General features: G+C 39.6%; 1 protein-coding gene across 1 annotated transcript in view; it reads right to left on the reverse strand.

The window, feature by feature from the left end:
- Nucleotides 1-378: 378 nt before the first annotated feature.
- Znf569 (zinc finger protein 569) overlaps nt 379-18,020 on the reverse strand; it is a 32,720-nt gene continuing 15,078 nt past the window's right edge. The window contains exons 3-6 of the mRNA XM_057756669.1: nt 16,507-16,560; nt 10,173-10,299; nt 9,741-9,836; nt 379-8,431 (exon numbers count right to left, since the gene is read on the reverse strand). Coding sequence (XP_057612652.1) covers nt 6,621-8,431; nt 9,741-9,836; nt 10,173-10,299; nt 16,507-16,521 — 2,049 coding nt within the window. The 5' untranslated portion in view covers nt 16,522-16,560 and the 3' untranslated portion in view covers nt 379-6,620. The remainder of the gene's footprint in view (nt 8,432-9,740; nt 9,837-10,172; nt 10,300-16,506; nt 16,561-18,020) is intronic.

The raw sequence follows: 18,020 nt of genomic DNA on the forward strand, positions 1-18,020 counted from the left end.
GAATTAATTATAAAAGGAAAATTGTGACTTCGTCAACCAACAAGTATAGACCAAGCAGAGATTGTAGTGCCATTTACTACTGATAAAATTAAATGACAATGAACCTTGTCAAAGAGCTTGTGCTATTTTTTTAGGAGAGATTAATATCAATTATCCCAAAAGTGATAGAATTAACCTTATAAAGAGAACTACATGGATCCTTACCCACATTGTATGGGACACACCAATAATTGGAGCCCATACATTCTATAGTGATGCAAATAAATCAGGAAAGGCAGGTTGCCAATCTGAAGATTTAAGTAAGGTGGAACAAAAGCCCTTTTAATTCTATCCAAAAGACAGAATTATATGCTATTCTCATGATACGAAGGGATTTTAATGAGCCTCTTAATATAGTTACTGATTCTCAATATGCAGAAAGAGTTGTCATGCATATTGAAACCACTGAATTTATACCAGACGATACAGAATTGACTTCATTATTCATATAGGTTCAAGATATAATCACGAATAGGCTTTGTACCATATACATAACACACATTTGATCCCATACATGGGTCTGCCAGGTCCTCTAGCACAAGGTAATGCAGAAATCAATTGATTATTGATTGAAAGTGTGTTGAAGGCTTCAGAATTTCATAAAAACATCCTGTCAAAAGCAAAGGTTTAAAGAAAGAGTTTACTGTTACATGGCAACAAGCTAAGAAAATTATAAAGAGATGTCCTACTTGCTCTTTCTATAACCAAACACTGCTACTTGCAGGGAGTAACCTAAAGGGTACTAAGGAATGAGATCTGGCAGATGGGATGTGTTCCACTTTGCAGATTTTGGGAAAATAAAATATGTACACCATACCACTGACACTTATTCAGGTTTTCAATGGGCAACTGTTTGAGCTCAGAAAAGACTGATTCAGTAATCACACATTTATTAGAAGTTATGTCCATCATGGGTATAACTGTACAAATAAAGACAGACAATGGTCCAACATATGTCCCTAAGAAAATGAAAGGTGTTTTTTTGCATATTATAATATAAAGCATGTTGCAGGTATAGCAAACAATCCTAAAGGTCAGGCAGTTATAGAAAGATCAAATATATAAAGATATGTTAAACAAACAGAAAGAGATGGGAAATATTCCCAGAAATAGATTACATAATGCTTTATTAACCTTGAATTTTCTTAATGCTAACGAGAAAGGAACAAGAGCACAGAGAGACATTGGATAATAGAAAAGTCTTCTGAATTAAATCAGTGGGTGTATTTCAAGGATGTGTTGACCTCACAATGGAAGCCAGGAGATATGCTACATTTGGGAAGGGATTTTGCTTGTTTCCACAGGAGAAAAAAAGTTATGGATCAAATCAAAATTAATAAAAATTTGGTTTGAAAAAGAGAAACCTCTTTAGAAAGAGAAATGGTGACTCATCCACACAGTTGACAACCATACAGGTGGTAAGGAAACCTCATAAGGATTGGGGCAAGGTTCTGTTCTTGTCTTTGCAGGAAAATACTTATCTTCAGAAAGTCAAGAGACCCTGGACATCTAGACACCTAAAGAGGAAAAGATCCTGATAGGATCACCAAACAAAGACAATTATCATTTATGAGGACAGATCATTTGAGGATAATAATCTCTGAATTTTTTTTAATTTTTTCAGACAGGGTTTCTCTGTGTCTTTGGAGCCTTTCCTGGAATTAGCTCTTATAGACCACATTGGCCTCGAACTCACAAAGATCCCCCTGGCTCTGCCTCCCAAGTGCTGGGATTAAAGGCATGCACCATTACTGCCAACCTGAATCTTTGAATATTAACTAGAATAATAGTCATAACTCACTTAAAAAATCAAAGCTGGCTTTGGAGGTGGACAACAGCTCTGTCCTCTGAATCCAAACACAGTTTTAAAATAAAAATTCAGAGTTTCTGTCTCATATCAGGAGCCATGGTATGGGACAGAAAGAATTTAGAAAAAAATTTAATTTTCTTCTTATTTATTTTTGTCTCTATCATACCTTACATCGAATATATGTCTGTATAAATAATGTTTAAGTTTTCTATAATGAACAATGAATTTCCCTGCAGTAATCTTTGAAGTTTCCAGGAAGAAGATGGAGCCCCACAACAATGGTTCCACCTAGTTGATATGACATCATGGTGCTGATAGCACTACTATAAGACCTGTTTGGGGTACCACTGCTCAAGATGGTTCCAACTTGGTTAGCTGAAATGGTGCAATTTTTTTACAATGTTCTGACCAGAACTCCAAACAGGAACCAAAAAAAAAAAAAAAAAAAAAAAAGCCCTACCAAAAACTCAGAGACTATTTACAATTATATCAGGCAGTAATCTTGAATCTTAACCATCATTTTACTTTCATGGGAACCCATAGAAAGAACATCATCCCCGTGACTGCTGGAAGTAATTCTAAAAGACAACATGCCCTCTCCCAACAAAGGTTGTCCTCAGGGTTAGGGACATCATTTAGGGATTGATTATAATTGGTATAGGGTTGAGGATTGGGGGGAAATTTTTTTTTGTTTTTGTTTTTGTTTTTCGAGACAGGGTTTCTCTGTGGCTTTGGAGCCTGTCCTGGAACTAGCTCTGTAGACCAGGCTGGTCTTGAACTCACAGAGATCCACCTGCCTCTGCCTCCCGAGTGCTGGGATTAAAGGCGTGCGCCACCATCGCCCGGCTGGGGGGAAATTATGTAGTCTCGGGGATCTCTTTGGAAAAAAAAGTAAATTGATGGGATAATAGATTAGTGAATACTTGTGAGCTATTATTTATAGGAAATTTACATTGGTATAGATTCTTATATATTGATACAAACTTAAATTATATTGAATATGTTCCTATTTTTGTTTATAATATTTGTATACCTAGGCAAAGTTATTTTGTCATATTGTATGCATGCATGCTTCTACCTCTGCTTAAGACATTTTGTAAATTGATACAATTTTAGGATATATTTATCATATTGCAATATACATTTCTACCTCTGATCAAGGTACTCATACATTGTTTACATTTTGAGGTCATTGTCCTCATTTCTTGCACAGTTGTTTAAAGATAGTTTAATATTCTAATATGAAGTCTCAGTCTTTAAGTTATAAAGGTATTTAAAATTACAGGTCAATAGTCATCCATATTTGTCATACTTATAGTTAGACTAACCAGGTTCTTTAGATATACAGAGACTGTATTCTGCATAGATAGGTAATCTTCAACCACTTCAAAGAACTGTAGAATATGGCATTTAAATAACCTAGGGCTCTGTTGACATGAGACACGATTGCTCCTGGCAGCCCTGATCTATTCCCAAGAGAATGTTCAGCACTGAAGACACTCCACTTGGAGCTTATTTTCTTCTTGGCAAAAGTGGCCTTTGGGCAAAGAACTGCCCATGCATCAAGCACTGACAAAATGCACAATGTCCAGATAGGGCAAACAGGATACAAGAAAAAAGACTGTTAAATCTTGCCAAGATGGTTTGAAAAATTTCCTGCCTCTGAAAGTGGTCTGTCAGTTACTCTAGGCCTTAGCTAAAGTTGGTTGTTCCAACATTGTAAATGAGACTTTGGGTGAATGCCCAGGTAGCCAGTTGTCTCTGTCATTTGTTGCACATTTTGGAAGTTGCTTGATTGTACTTCCTGCTAACTCAAGTAATATTATTTCCCTTCTTGGGTCTTTGATGGGATTGAAGACTATATAGTCATTGTTACTTTCCTCCCATTACTTGATGTTTGTTCTTATTGTATATAATTTTGTATTAGACTTAGAACGCTCTTATTTAAACAAAAAGGGAATGTACTGTCGGAAATCCTACAGCCAGTAGCCTTTAAGTTACCCGCCTACTTGGGCATGGCCTCTTATACTATAAATGCTGATGTAAAGTACACGTTCCCTCTCTCTTCTGGCTGCTGTATTTGGTTCCTGTTGCCCATTCATGCAGAGGACTGTGATTTGTGTGTCTACACCTAAATAAATAACTCTTTATTATACTCAGTTCTGAGCTAGTGTGGGATTTCTTTTAGCATCCATCTTCGGCTGATTGACCAATAGCCAAACAAGATAAGGTTAGGCAGGAGAGCCAGACTGAGAATGCTGGAAGAAGGGTGGAGTCAGGAGTTGCAAGTAGACACAGAGGGAGCAAGATATGCTGGAGGACAGGTAAAGTCATGAGCCATGTGGCAACACACAGAATAGAAATGGGTTAATTTAAATTGTAAGAGCTATTTAGTAATAAGCCTGAGATATCAGATGAGCATTTACAATTAATATTGAGTCTGTATACCAGTTATTTGGGAACTGGCAGGTGGGAAAGAAAAATCTTAACACTACCCACAAAACCTCCAACAACAAGAATAAAAATAAAAACAAAAAACCAAGAATATAGACACTCAAAAAAGCTTTGTTGAGATACACTGAACTTTGCTCCTGCTGTGATCTGGGTACCAGTCCTTATCTGGCATTGTGCATAGTTCCTCTCCTCTTCAAAACTAACCCAAATGCAATTGGACTTTTCTTTTTTAAAATTGAGAGTAAAATATTCCAAGAAATACTTTTTTGTTGTTTTTCTATTGCTTTCAACTAGGGAAAGAACTATGTAAAAGATAACAGGCTTTACAATTTTACAGCTGGCCTCAAATGTTGTATACTGATGATTCTCATTATCCCAATTAATTATTATATAGACTCTGAGCCAGCTTTTTGTTATGATGACAAGAAGGCCTAAGAAAATCAACTGAATTGAGGGGGAAGTTATGGCCCCTTTTGAAGGCATGCTTCAGGTGACCTACTTCCTCTTACTAAGTATCATCTCCTACAGCTTCCACTGTCCACTATCAACTAGGAATCCACTAATGGGCTAAACAATTCAAGAGGTCTGAACACCAAGATCAAATCACTCATAAATACACGTTTTGGAGTCCAAGCTCTCAACACATGAGTCTTTAAGAAAACTTCTAACCATTACAGTAAACAAAGCATCTTCAATCAGGCTTGTTTATATGAAGATTAAATAAAAATAACACACAAATGCTATTTTAAAACCAATTCTATAAGGTCACGCATCCTGCACCTACTGACTTACTTTAGAAAAAGCAAGCAACTAAAGCTTTAAAGTCTTAGAACTAATTTTGACAACCAGACTTGTCAGCTCTGTAATATTTGCTTTCATCCTTTTATTAAACAAGTATTACAGATTAATGTAACAACTCCCACAAAACCCATCTACATCCTCAAAGGCAACTAATACCATAAATGGTATTACTGTTCTTTGAACTGGTTTATTAAGTTACAAATATTATACCATTATTCATTGTGTATTTCACTTTTTCCTCTCAAAATATTGTGGCCTATTCATGTAACTACATGTGAATTTTGTATATTTTACAGTATAGTATCCTATCATAGAAATAAACATACTGATCTATTTGTTGATGAAAATGTTACACTTTAGAGCAAAACAAACCATGATTCTGGGAACATACTGATATATTTCTCTTTGTATACATACATGGGTTACACACTAAAATAGACTATTCCATGTTTGTGGGGTTATTTTTGATACTCTTACTCTAAAGTGACATATTCTGCTTTATTTCCATCATAGTTTTAGGATTTTATCTATTTGGATTATGTGTGTGTGTATGTGTGTGTGTGGACATGCATGACATGGCATGCCATTAGAGGTCAGAGGACAACTATGGGAGTCAGTTCTCTCCTTCCACCATGTGGATTCTGGGGATCAAAGTCAGGGATTAGGCTTGGCAGCAAGCACCCTATGAGCTGAGTCATATATGTATGGTTGAGGAGTAACATGTTTAGGTCATATGAATTTTACACATATTGAATAGGCTAGACTCATTGCAATGACTTCAGTAGCACTACCCACACACGAAATGGCCAAGTCTTGAATTTCTCTGCTAATCCTCTATTTGTTAATTTAAATGAGAAAAACTTTAAATAATGTAATTATATCTAGTATTGAGCATCTTCCCTAGTTGTTTTGTCAAAAAAATGTTTGGTTCTTATTTTTTGTCCTTTGCCTTGCTGTATTACTCTGAAACCAGTTCATGAATTTCTTTACAACCAATGTGTAAATTTTGGGTAGACTTATAACAGAGGTAGAAAATTGGAAGAGTGTTTGTATTTTTATAATTTTCTAACTTGAGTTTTCAGGCGCTCTTTTGTAACCATCAGCAAGTTTTGCAACTTTGTAGACATGCCACCCAATTACTGATTTTCTTATTGACACATTCTTGTACACAACCTACTCTTTCATAGTCTCACAGTGCCTACCAAAGGTTGCTTCTCATCTTGCTTATCTTCTTATCTTGCTTCATACAAGGAGCTCAAGTATGTTGATGCTCAGCAGACACTTTCAGATTTGAACGAGAACACCGATTAGATGTCAATTAGTTTATTCACAGTCCCTCAGTCACTTTCCTCACACAATTGGTGGTCTCACTGAGAATTCTCTAATAAACATGTGGGTTCTTCACAAGGCTTTCCTATACTCATAGCTCTCTGCTCTAGAATGGATCATGTAGTGTTCTAGAAGGTGTTCATTTCATTGGAAGGCAGTTCCTACACTCACAGTGTTCAGGGAGTTTCTAGTGAGTGTGGATTCTCTGGTGTCTCACAAGGTGTGACTTTTGGCTGAAAGCTTTGCCACACTCAATACAGTTATAGGGCTTTTCTCCCGTGTGTTTCCTCATATGAAGAGTCAGAGATGAGATCTGAGAGAAGGCTTTTCCACATTTGCTGCAGTCAAAGGGCTTCTCGCCCGTGTGACCTCGTATGTGGATGGTAAGGGATGAGCTCTGGGAAAAGGCTTTTCCACACTTGTTACATTCATAGGGTTTCTCACCAGTATGACCTCTCATATGCACAATAAGGGAAGTTCTTTGAGAGAAGGCCTTCCCACACTCATTACATACATAAGGCTTCTCACCTGTGTGACTCCTCATATGTAAATTAAGTAATGAGCATTGAGAGAAGGCTTTCCCACACTTATCACATTCATAAGGCTTTTCTCCTGTGTGACTTCTCAAATGAAGAGTAAGGGATGCAATCTGAGAAAAGGCTTTGCCACATTTATTACAATCATAAGGTTTCTCTCCAGTATGAACTTTCTGATGTGTAATAAAGTTTTGTTTCTGGCTGAAAGCTTTCCCACACTCATTACATTCATAGGGTTTCTCTCCAGAATGAATTTTTTCATGAGCAATGAGATTTGATTTCTGGCTAAAAGCTTTGCCACATTCCTTACATATATAAGGTTTTTCTCCGGTATGAATTCTCTGGTGCCTAACAAGATTTGACATCTGAATAAAAGCTTTTCCACATTCATTACATCCATAAGGTTTCTCTCTAGTGTGAATTTTCTGGTGTGTAATAAAGTTTTTCTTATGGCTGAAGGATTTTCTACATTCCTTACATTCATAGGGTTTTTCACCCGTGTGACTTCTAACATGCACAGTGAGTGCTGAGCTTTGGGAGAAGGCTTTTCCACACTCATTGCATTCGTAGGGCTTCTCACCTGTGTGGATTCTCACATGTATAATAAGCATGGAAAACTGAGAAAAGGATTTTCCACATTTATCACATTTATAAGGTTTTTCTCCTGTATGACTTCTCATATGAAGAGCAAGGGAAGCAATTCGAGGGAAGGCTTTACCACATTCATTGCATGCATACGGTTTCTCCCCAGTGTGAACTTTTTGATGTGCAAGGAGGCTTTGTTTCTGGCTGAAGGATTTTTCACATTCATTGCATTCATAGGGTTTCTCACCGGTATGAATTTTTTCATGATCAATGAGATTAGATTTCTGGCTGAAGGATTTTCCACATTCCTTGCATGCATACGGTTTCTCTCCAGTATGAATTCTTTGATGTCTAATGAGATTTGACATTTTAATGAAAGTTTTCCCACATTCATTACACTCATAACACTGTTCCCTACTATGAAGTTTATGATGATTAATAAGTTTTTCCTTGAGGCTAAATCCTTTTCCACACTGGTGGCATTCATAGAGTTTCCCACCAGTATGAATTCTCAAGTGTCTAATAAGGTCCAAGGTTTGACTAAAGCCTTTTCCACAATGGTTACATTTAAAGGGGGTCACTACAAAATAGGGTGAGCTATTATTAAATGATTTCATAGCATCATCATATTCAAAATGTTCCTCTGTTATTGGGCATTTTGCATTATTATGGTCATCAAGATTGTGTTCTAAACTCTTTCCAGAGCAGTCATGTTCACAGAGATTGTGTCTGGAGGGAATGGAATCTGCATTTGGAGGAAATGCATTTGCAAATTTCTTAGGACATTCACTGGCTCCATCAGTCACTGTTTCCTTGAAAACTTGTCTCAAGAGTTTGTTCTGGGTTTTCTCGTGCTCATCAACTTCCCAAATTTCTCCTAAAATAAATAGCAAATAAATATCACTGAAGATTTTTTCTAATTTTGAAATACCAAGTATACTTGAAAAACATATTTCCACAATTAAACAAATGCATATCTCCTATTTTAATTTAATCTTAAAAATATTTTCATTGTATATATATATATATATGGGTGTTTTGCCTATATGCATTTAAGTGTACCATGTGCATGCTTGCTCCTGTTGAAGCCTGAAGGGGGCATCAGATCCTGTGGAACTGGAGTTAATGGACAGTTGTGAGCAGCCATGTGTGTGCTGGGAATCCAACCTGGGTCCTCCAGAAGAGCAGCCAGTGCTCCTAACTGATGAGCTCCAACCCCACATGTATCTCTTAAGTCCTCAGTTTTTACAAGAAAATTCCAGGAAAGGAAATATGAGTAGAAGCAGATATCTAGAAATTCAATTACCTTTGTTTTATGTGAAAGAAAGGAATATTAATTTTAATAACCTTCTTATATACATAAATAGCTATTTAGGAAATATAAAATGGAAAACTATACTTATAAAGTAATTTGAAAAAAACTAAGAAAAAATTAGTAAGAAATATCCAAACACTGTGTGAAGACTCAAAAATGAACACATAAAAGCAAAGCATTGTAGACTATGCCTACAAGTTCAGCCCTTGGAAGGTTGAGGCAGAAAGGTCAGTGATTCAAGATCAGTCTCAGCTATATAGCAAGTTCAAAGCTTGCGTGGGTTATATGAGAACCTGTCTCAATACAATAATAACAGTAACAGAAAAGTTATAAGGTCAACTGTGTGCTGCCAAAAAGATATAATATAGTACTAACTCCCAGCACCTCAGAATATGGTTATCCTCTGGCCTCCACATGCTTGTCTACACACACACACACACACACGCACCTGCACACACTCAAAAGCAACTCAGAGATATACATACACACATACATATATACAAATGAATAGTATTGAAAAATAACACCTTGGGTTGATGAAATGGCTCAACAGATAAAGGCATTTGCTACCAAGCCTGATGACCCAAGTTCTATTGTATAACTAGTCCTAAAACTTCAACATGTGCACCATTGCACACATGCACCCACATACATGTGCATGCATACATGCATACCCCATACACACAAATAAAAAAGTATTTAAAAAGTTTTAAAGGGTGATGACATCATAGTTATAAGAAGAGTTCACACTAACTTACTTCCCAAGTCTATATGCTTTAGGAAAACACCTTGGGAAACTTGGGAAATGTCTCAGACAGATTAACCATTTATTGTTCCTCTCTCCTCACCTGGCTGCTTCCCTTCCACTAACCTGGACAGTATCTCTTTAATACTTCTTTCTCCACCACACATGGTTCTTCCTCTTGTTCCAACTTGAAAATCACCTCAGGTTTGGTGAGTGGAGAGCCTGTTGGGGGAGATGACACTAATTTGGGTATACAAACCAGTAACCAAAACCAGCCCAGGAAATGAGATAGGCCTGGGGAAGCCAGGCGTTCCAACCTCTGGGAATGCTGGACCCTAAAATATCATCAGGATTCTGCTTTGAAGTAACAGCATGGACAGGACCAGTAACAAAGGCATCTCAAGGCAGACCTCATCAACATTCTGAAGTTTCACCTTAGTTTAGAAAAGGACACCATGTCACCCACTGTGACTAGGAAAAGGACACCATGTCACCCACTGTGACTAGGAAAAGGACACCATGTCACCCACTGTGACTAGGAAAAGGACGTCATCTCACCTACTGTGACAAGGTTGCTGTAGTTCTCTAGCATCACGCTCCTGTACAGGCTCCTCTGAGTAGGGTCCAATCGCTCCCATTCTTCTGCAGTGAAATCTATAGCCACATCTTTGAATGTCACTGTTCCCTGTAATAACACACGTATACTCAATCTAAAGTTAATCCATTTTAAAGACATAGGGAACGGCCGGGCGGTAGTGGTGTACGCCTTTAATCCCAGCACTTGGGAGGCAGAGGCAGGCGGATCTCTGTGAGTTCGAGACCAGCCTGGTCTACAAGAGCTAGTTCCAGGACAGGCTCCAAAACCACAGGGAAACCCTGTCTCGAAAAACCAAAAAAAAAAAAAAAAAAAAAAGACATAGGGAAAACATAAGGAATCTCATTCAGACATTATTCAGAAAAAAAGGGGTTATAAAAAGTGCCCATTTCTAGACAAAATAAAACAAATACCATATTAGCAATATTCTGTCCATTTATGATCATTTAACAGAAAGTAGATTCAGTAGTATCTACACACAATAGAATTCTGTTCAGTCATAAAGAAAAACGGCATCACACCTGATGAGCAAAGTATGGCTGGGACTTCAGTCTTACCTGCTCCCCCAGTGGGCACAGCATGCTAAGGAGGTTCTAGCCTTTCCTGTTGTCCTCGTGAGTTCAGCATGTCCAGGAAGCCTCACTCCTACCTACCGTCACACTGGTAACCAGTTTCTGGGAGGCAACTGCCCTGCACCTTCCATAAGTGAGGTTAGTACACCTACCCAGACTCTCGCCGCCACCACCCCTGTCTCTACCACGTGATAACAATAACCTAGTATCCTTCACAGTGAAGACCATAAAGAGACATTCATAACACACAAATGTCCACTCTGAAACAATAAGGGTAAGTGAAAAAAGAAATAAATTCAACCAACAATCTAGCTCCAGATGTACAAGTCACAACACAATACACAGACAAGTAACATGAAAAACCAAGGCAACCTAACTCCTTCAAAAGTACTACTCTATAGTAATGGCTTCCAATGAAAGTGAGCTGGATGAAATCACCCTAAAAATAACTTAAAAGAAGGATACGTATGCTCAAAGAACTTAGAGAATAAAATAAACTTTTGAAAAGAATCCCAAGAAAACACAAACAGCTGATTCCAATACAGACAGAGACACATGACATGAGAGAGGGATTCTGCAAGAAGACAGAAGTACTGAAGAAAACCCAAACTGAAATACCAGAAATGAAGAACAGAGCAACCAAATGAAAAGCTCTGCAGAGGTCTCCCCAACAGAGGGCGCCACAAGGGAGCCATAGGATAGAAGCAAACGAAATTCAAAAAGTCACTAGTACATCCCTCAAAAGCACTAAGGTGGAAAACCTAAAAGCAGGGATAAATTTTGATATGCGTATTTATTATCTATCATAACTACATCTCCCAGGGTCTCACCACACTGCAGAAACCAACTGCTTTGGAGCAGTTGCACACCCAGCAGTGAACCACAGACAGAACAGAAACCCCACAGCACCGCTGGAGGTCCCTTGCTCATAATGTGTCAGGGTTTTTTGCTTTTTTTCTTGCTTTTTATTTATTTACTTACTTACTTACTTTTTTATTTTTGCCTATTTTGAGTTTTGTTTTTTGGGGACAGGGTCTCTCTATGTAGTTCTGGCTTTCCTGGAACTTATTCTGTAGACCAGGCTAGCTTAAACTCAGGGATTTGCCTGCCTCCTGAGTGCTGGAATTAAAGGTGTATGTCACCATGCCTGACTTAATTTTACTTTTTTATTTCATTTATTTATTTATTTATATCTTATTTATATCTTTTTTTTCTCTATTTTAACCCTACAGGTCCTTTGGGTAAATATTATGGCCTCCAGTTTAATGTTTTCATGAGATCCATGAGTGTGCAAATGAGTGTGCCTCTGTCTCGATACCTGTTTCTTGTGCCTTTTCTTGGGCTTTTGTCCTTCTGTTTGTTTTGTCCTATTTCAATGTGCTAGTTTTTGTTATCATATCATCATATCATATATAATCCCTTAGAAAGCTTGGTTTATGTTCTAATGAGACAGAGGGGGTGGACCTGGATGGGAGGGAAGGTGGAGAGGAGCTGGGAGGAGGAGGACAGGAAACTATAATCAGGATCTATTATGTGAGAAAAAAAATCTATTCGCAACGAAAGGGAAAAATATCTCCCTTAGAGATGATGAGACGGCTCAGCAGTTATGAACATTTACTACTCAATCATGAGGATCTGAGTTCAGATTCCACGGCACATATAACAAGCCAGATATCCCAAACATGCCTGTAACCCAGCTCTGATGACGGCAGAGACAGGGCCTCTAGCCTACCTGAGAGAATACCTGTTTCAGGGAGAGACCCTGCCTCAAAAGAACAGACAGCAAGACACAGAGGATCACACCTGACACCTTCTTCCTGCATGCATGTACCTGCACACACGTAATACATGCTCAGATACACATAATACAGACACCTTCTTACTGCATCTGAGTATCTGCATTCACACACATAATATATGCTCAGACACACATATGCAGACACATACAAATAAGTTTAAAAATTTTTTTTTAAGTTTGCTGTAGCAAAATGGCTTTGGCAACTGCTGTGAAAGACGTAACATATATGTTGATTTGTCTCTAGAAAAACTCTAGTTTTGGGCTCATTGTCATGTTTTATTAACTAATTCAGGTGACTATAATAAAAGAAAACTGTGATTTTGTTTTCTGTTTTTGCTGTACTTTTGATTTGTTGGAGACAGAATCAGTGCTGCAGGAGCTACTTCCGCTCCTTCAGCCAATGGCCTTTAAGATACCAGCCCACTTGGGCATGGTCTCTTGTTTTAAAAAGCAGTAGCAGCCGTGTGCTTGCTCTCTTGCTTCCAGCTTCACTTCTGGCTGTTAGACTTCATTCCTGATCGCGCAGAGGGATTTTGTCTGGGGCGGTGATCTGTAAGTTTTTCTCCCTTTAAATAAATAACCCTTTTATTAATCATAATTCCAAACTGGTGTGGGATTGTTTTGTGCCTTACGCCTTCAAATCTGAAACTCACTATGTAGACAAGGTAATCCATAACTCACAGAGATCCTCCTGCCTCTGCTTCCTGAGTGCTGTGGTTAAAGGTATAAATGAGCCGCTATGCCTGACAATAATATGATTTTTATGTATTTAAATTTTGAGTTCCTCCTTTACCACAAATGAATCCCTATTATGTTGAACAGGCAGCTTGTAAATAGAGAAAATATATTCAACAGGGCTGGAGGGAAGGCTCAGGACTAAGAGAACTTACAGAGGACCACGCTCAGCTCCAGCAGCCATTCCAGGCAGCTCACAACTGCCTGCAATTCCAGCTCAGAAGACCTGACTCCCTCTTTGAGACTCTACGGGCTACTTAACATGCACACGCACACAGAACCTTCTATTTAAATTTTATAGGGGGCGGCTCCTAGCTCAGGGGTAGAGTGCTCATGCAAGGTGCCCTGTGTTCAACCCCCAACACCACAGACAAATCAACAACAACACTCAAGAAGGTTACTTGGGGTGACAGTGTCTACAACACAATGTCATTTTGGACAATCACTTTAGAAAACTGTTTTCCACAACAATGAACTTTATACACAGCCTGACATTCATAAGAAATTTCCCATTTTTCATATTTATAATTCCTAAAAATAAAACCAATTAAGTGACTATCAGCAATCGCATAAATACAAGCTAATTTGTTAGCTGAGTGAGAAAACGTGAGCTATAACTAGACCTAACCACTGAACATGGATAAATCTGATAAACATAATATTAAGTAAATAAAGCCAGATACAGACAGATCACATGGATTATTTGACTCAGTCCCTTCCATCCAGCACATGGGGCCCAGACTGAATCCGGTCTCCAAATCTGGTGGCAAGTGCCTTTACTTTCTGAGCCGTCTCATTCTATTTCTTGGCCCTGTGCTGACTGTGCTATGCTGAGTCATGAGACCCCCAATGGGACCCCCACGGAGCTGACTTTCCAAGGTTTCTTTATTGTTTTACAAGCTCAGGAGCAGGGGCTTCATCCCACACACCAACACAGCCAGTGAGGGAGGAAGGCCCCTGACTCACAGTGCGGGGGACCTTTAAAGGGAGAAACCGCAGGTGGGGAGTTACATGCCTTGGAGTTGCGGGATTGGGTAGGGGATATGCTTCTGTTGTAGGTGGCTCTAGGTCAAGAGGGCATTGTTGTAACTGTCCACAAAAACACCTGGTAACTGTGAAAACTTGTTTGTCTAACTTCTGATTGGCTATCCTCAGGTTATCTGGACAGCCAGGCAGATTTTGGGCCATTTGTGGCCTTCCTCAGAATTTTCAGGTATATGGTGTAAGGCGCCTGAAGTGGGGTGCCTGTTAGGTTAGATTCTCACAAAAATGGGGCCTGGGTTTAAAATGGCTTTAGTGTTGTCTCCATTGTACAGTGTGTTCACTTGAAAATTATCTCAACGTGCCTGAGGCAAAAACTAGAGGTGTAACAAACTAGCAAACACAGTTGGGGGGGGGGGGAATCCTTCAGTGACTAAGAGAACTTATAGAAATAACCTCAATTTAAATAAAGATGCTATGAAGGGAGGGTTATATCCAACAATTCAATAGCAGAAAATCTTGTGTGCTCAGCCTGACAATTTTATAACTTACAACATGGCCATTGAAGACAACCAAACAAAGTTGTCTTCAATACTCCACACAACCTAACGCCCTGTCTTGGGTAACCTTCCACCCTCTCAGAGCTAACTACTATTCTGACTGTCCTGATGTTGAGCAGGTGATATTCTCATTACCCAAGCTGGCCTTGGACTTGCTCAGCAGCCACAGCTGACGTTGACCTTCTTCTCTTTTCACCTCCCAAGTACCTGGACCATGAACATATACCCGATACCCAGGCCACTATTCTGACTTCTAACACCTTTTGCAAGTCTGAATGTCATAAGAATGGAGGCAGTTGGTATGTACTGATGTCTCCAGATTCTTTCTCTTTGTGTTGATGGACATAGGGATACACTCCCTTACTGCTGCACAGCACTGCACACTGTGTTTAGACACGCTCCCTTACTGTTGCACAGCACTGCACATTGTGTTTAGACACACTCCCTTACTGCTGCACAGCTCTGCACATTGTGTTTAGACACACTCCCTTACTGCTGCACAGCTCTGCACATTGTGTTTAGACACACTCCATTACTGCTGCACAGCACTGCACACTGTTTAGACACACTCCCTTACTGCTGCACAGCTCTGCACACTATATTTAGATACACTCCCTTACTGCTGCACAGTACTGTACACTGTATTTAGACACACTCCCTTACTGCTGCACAGCTCTGCACATTGTGTTTAGACACACTCCCTTACGGCTGCACAGCTCTGCACACTGTGTTTAGACACACTCCCTTACTGCTGTGCACCCCTGCACTGTGTTTAGACACACTCCCTTACCACTGTTCAGTGCCCACTGCACATGGTGCCAGGCTGTGTTTATTTTGCTACTGATGTTTATTTGTGCTCCTTCTGATTCTGGACTACTTTGACACATACTGTTTCATCTTTAATCAAAACAAACAAAAATGTAGGTTTATCAAGTGTAAGGAGCCACACACAGCATTATTCTCATTGACCGATGTGACAACAAAAGGCTTGTTTCTGTGAGGAAATTATTGCTTTGGGGCATTTATATAATGAAAGTGATGTCATCAACTTGTGCCCTGGTTTTCTTTTTTTTTTTTAAAAAATATTTATTTATTATGGATACAACACTCTGTTTTGCATATATGCCTACTAGAAGAGGACACTAGACCTCACTACAGATGGTTGTGAGCCACCATGTGGTTGCTGGGAATTGAACTCGGGTCCTTTGGAAGAGCAGGCAATGCTCTTAACCGCTGAGCCACCTCTCCAGCCCCTGCCCTGGTTTTCTTTACCTGGTGGAACATACTTTAATTTCAGCACTCAGGAGGCAGAAGTAGGAGGATCTCTGTGAGATGGAGGCCAGCCTGATCTATAGAGCGAGTTCCAGGACAGCTAGGGCTATTACACAGAGAAGCCCAATCTTGAAAAACCAAAAAGAATAATTAAAAAAAAGAAGAAGAATGAAACCAAAACACGAGGCCCAGCTAAAGCCTCTCTGAATGGACTTCATAGAACAACCACTTTAGATTCCCCCATAGTTTTAAACTTCTGACACTACTTCCTTTGGAGAAAATACTGCTTCTGTCTTCTGGATGCGGGCCCTTTAAATGCATGGCACGTGACCGAGTGCTCTGGACCTGCGCACAGGCGAGCACGAGACACTGGATTTACCTTGGACTCCGTCATTTCCTCTTCTTTTGTGGCGGGCGGCCTGAGCAGGCTGAGCTGGCAAAAAAAACAGAAGTCATTAGAACACAGTTGCCTTTGTGGTTCAGCATTATGCACCTACAACTTACAATCATTCTTCGATCCAAGAGAAAGCGGGACAATAGTCATACTGGTGAGAGGCCAACACCACAAGGGTCACGAGGCAGGCGATGTGGGGCTGAGAGTGGGGTGTGCCGAGCAGGGCCACATCCGTGGGGAGGCCTGGGCCTGTCTGCAGCTCCGAAAGCACAGGCCAGGACGATTAGGAAACTGCTAAGACACACAGGCTCTCTTAGTGGACAGAGACATTTACAAAAGGATTAATTAAATGCGAATGTATCAAGAAAGGTGATGTACTTCCAGGACTGGAAGGTTTATGTTAGGCATATCAGAAGTACTGGTGGTTAAGAGAATTAAATCTATTTTCAAAAAAAAAAAGAAAGAAAGAAAGAAAGGAAGGAAGGAAGGAAGGAAGGAAGGAAGGAAGGAAGGAAGGAAGAAAGAAAGAAAGAAAGAAAGAAAGAAAGAAAGAAAGAAAGAAAGAAAGAGAAAAAAAAAAGAGAGAAAGAAATCTAAACCAGAAAGGCATTAGACATGCTGGGGGAATTACAGGATTAGAACAGTGAAGGGCTGAAAACTTGACTCAGTGACTAAGACTTTGCTGCTCTACCATCAAGACCCAAGCTGGATTCCAGCAGCCACAGCCCAGAGCTCACAAATGCCTGTAACTCCAACTTCATGGCAAGGGATCCAGTGATCTTCTCTGGCCACATACACACAAACACGCACACACACACGCACACAGTGGGTATATACCCACACATTAGTTAGTGGGCTCCCTGGGATTCCATGATTTCCTTACTACAACCCAGGCTTCTTGATTCCAGGTTGTTCTGCTTCTCTGCCTGAACTGTTCTCAGGGACCTGTCTTTGCATCTGCTGATCCTTTCCTCTTGATCTAGTCTGGGCTGAACCCTGTTACTGTATACTTTTCAGTGTATTTGCTATGTTCTTCAACTCTAGAAATTCCATGGTACCTCTTGTTTCTGTCTGCTCCAATTCTCTTTATTCATGCATTGTTCTCTTGACCCTAGTGAGCTTCTTTATAAGATTTATTTTTATTTTTTTGTCAGATAAGCCATTTAGCTCTGATTCTCCAGAATTGGCTTCAGGCAATTAATCTCATATGTCTCTGTGGGAATCTTTGCTGACTTTACATTTCTTCTGACTCTCTGTCTTCAGACAAAGCAAGAATCACTCCTAGCCTTCATGGATTGGCCTTGGGACAGATAGACATCCTGGCCGGGAATCTGGGCCTTCTGACGCTTCTCTTTCTAAGGAAGCAGCAGCAGCTATAGTCTTTGTCTGCTCCCCCTAGGTCAGACACCTAAAGCCTAAATTGCCATTCCTCTCTTTTTGAGTAGCTAGCCTGTTCCAGACCTGATGGAGACTCCTGAGACACAGCTCTTTCACAGTCC

Source organism: Chionomys nivalis, chromosome 2 (assembly GCF_950005125.1).
Source record: "Chionomys nivalis chromosome 2, mChiNiv1.1, whole genome shotgun sequence".
Classification (NCBI taxonomy): domain Eukaryota; kingdom Metazoa; phylum Chordata; class Mammalia; order Rodentia; family Cricetidae; genus Chionomys; species Chionomys nivalis.